Consider the following 2,114-nt stretch of genomic DNA (forward strand, 5'->3'; position numbering starts at 1 on the left):
GTTACTGCTTCTACGGACTTGATCGGCCACAACTTTCAGACGACGATGCTTCAGCCTCAGCACCGGAAGAGGACCTCATAGCGAACGACCCCGTAGCAAACGACCCCGTAGCAAACGACCCGACAACGATCGATCCGCCGAAACAAACTGATCCACCACATGATGATGGGTCGTGGGATGCGTCATGGGAGGAACTGGTGAACCCTACGGTAAAGACGGGGTCGTTCCGGAAAATGCGGATCTGGAGACGGGTAGAGGAACTAACAGACCAGTGGGTTCACGTGGTCTTCACAGCCAGAGAGGGGTATTCTTCGTGCTCCATCCCGGCGGGGGCCAGGCTGGTCAGCACTCTGTTCACTGGATTGACATATATGAGACGAGACTGGGGACGGCTCTACGCAGAAATGGGTACAGTGGCCCAGTTCCAGTTGGAGTGGTCGTCACACCAGGTCGTTGCAATTTTCGATCAGCGAAAGTGCGAAGAAGTTTTCGTGGGAGGTCAGGGCGGTGAATCTTTCAGCATTCGTGAGACCTGGCTGGAAGACGGGGAGAAGCCGAGCCACTTTATCCTGCACCATCCAACGTATAGCCACTATGTACCGATCGTGCACACATTCCACTTCGAGGACGGGAACCCGGAGGAGGAGAACCCTGAGGAGGAGAACCGCCGCCAAGACAACCGCGAGGGGAGCCGGCAGGCATGTCCGAACCCGCAGGTCAGCCTGTATCCGGATTACCCTTTGGTGAAGGACTTCCCGAATCCAGTTCTAGTCGTTACTGTTCGTAAGGGCTTCTTTACCTCTAGAACAATCGTGGACGCGGTTCCCTTGTCTCTGTACCTCGTCAAAGACGGACTACGCATCCAGATTGAAGCCTGTGGCGATCTTGGGCTGGTACACATTGCTTGCGTCCGCCGAGGCCGCGGCGGCCGAAACAAGCTGCTGCACCGCACTCAGATAGACACATCCTTGAAACCGATCCAAGTTATCTTAGAAGGTACAGATCAGCTGATGCGAGCGACACACTTAACCTATGAAGTTGAGGGCCACTGTGCAGGGTTCACAGCCCAGCATTCCCCAATAACTAGCATGAGGCGGCCCTTTACAGCTTTGATGGTACCGGAGTCCGTCAACAAAAACACGTTCGATGATGAGAGGTTCTGCATATAAGTTTAAGAGGTTCTACCAAATTCTATCAGCCAGCCCCCAACCAGCTATCAGATTGGAGGGCCAGGCGTATGCTTGGGTGGGACCTATGAAGGTGCGTTAAGTGTTGTGTCATTCATTTTGTCTTTTCGTTGGGCTGGCTGAACCGACACAGCTGTGCACGCAACTGGATTTTGTGAACACGCAACGGACATAATCGCGTGCGGGTAGTTGGGTGGGTGTTGCCTGCACCTCCGTGTTGCTCCCATGTCGGGTTGAGTAACCCACTTGCTGGGTGCAGTAAATCAGCTGTTTATTACCTTTTGTTGCGTTGCATCTGGAATGGTAGGAAGGATGTCGGACGACAGCGCATGTGGGATGGCGGACCGTGTAGCTCGCTTGCGATGTTCCACGTTTGGGTCGAGAGAAATGGTAGTCCAGTTTCTTGACCCAACAATCAGGTCGATCCGGCTTACAGGGTCGGAAAAGCTTTCTTCTGGACCTGAGGATGTCGTGGCAGAGTGGCTAAGGGTTCCCTATGACGTCAGCATTCACTCGGAACAAGCACGTACGTCCACTGGTTAGCTCCTGCAACTAAGACACCAACTGTCTTTAGGTCTTTGGTCTTACCGCATCCCAGTCTGTTCTGCTCAACTGAGCGAGCAACTGACGGTTCCTCGAGGTGTTCGATTCATCGTGTTGTGTGCGACCCCTTTGGACGTGGAGGTCTTGCCGACCGTCAAAATCCAGGAACCAGACGCGTCGATTACTGACCCGAACGGCTACGTTCTGAAACAGGTGGTGTCATACTTACCACTCCTGGCTCAAGTCTACCTGCGGCCGGTTTGCAAAAAGGTGTATGAGATGACCAAAGGCCTCACTGCGGAGACTGTGTGGCCGGTCAGCAACTGGAGATACCGTAGGGGGCACCGGGATAATTCGTGGCCCGGTAGTACGAATTGAGGACGC

General features: G+C 54.0%; 1 protein-coding gene across 1 annotated transcript; it reads left to right on the top strand.

Moving 5' to 3' along the window:
* Nucleotides 1–404: 404 nt before the first annotated feature.
* On the top strand, nucleotides 405–1,169 carry GNI_112910 (hypothetical protein; the record flags this gene model as incomplete). Its single annotated transcript, XM_011133248.1, has 1 exon — nucleotides 405–1,169. One exon carries the CDS (start codon nucleotides 405–407, stop codon nucleotides 1,167–1,169), a length of 765 nt encoding a protein of 254 aa, XP_011131550.1.
* Nucleotides 1,170–2,114: the final 945 nt, after the last annotated feature.

The sequence above is a fragment of the Gregarina niphandrodes genome (genome assembly GCF_000223845.1).
Source record: "Gregarina niphandrodes unplaced genomic scaffold scaffold00026, whole genome shotgun sequence".
Classification (NCBI taxonomy): domain Eukaryota; phylum Apicomplexa; class Conoidasida; order Eugregarinorida; family Gregarinidae; genus Gregarina; species Gregarina niphandrodes.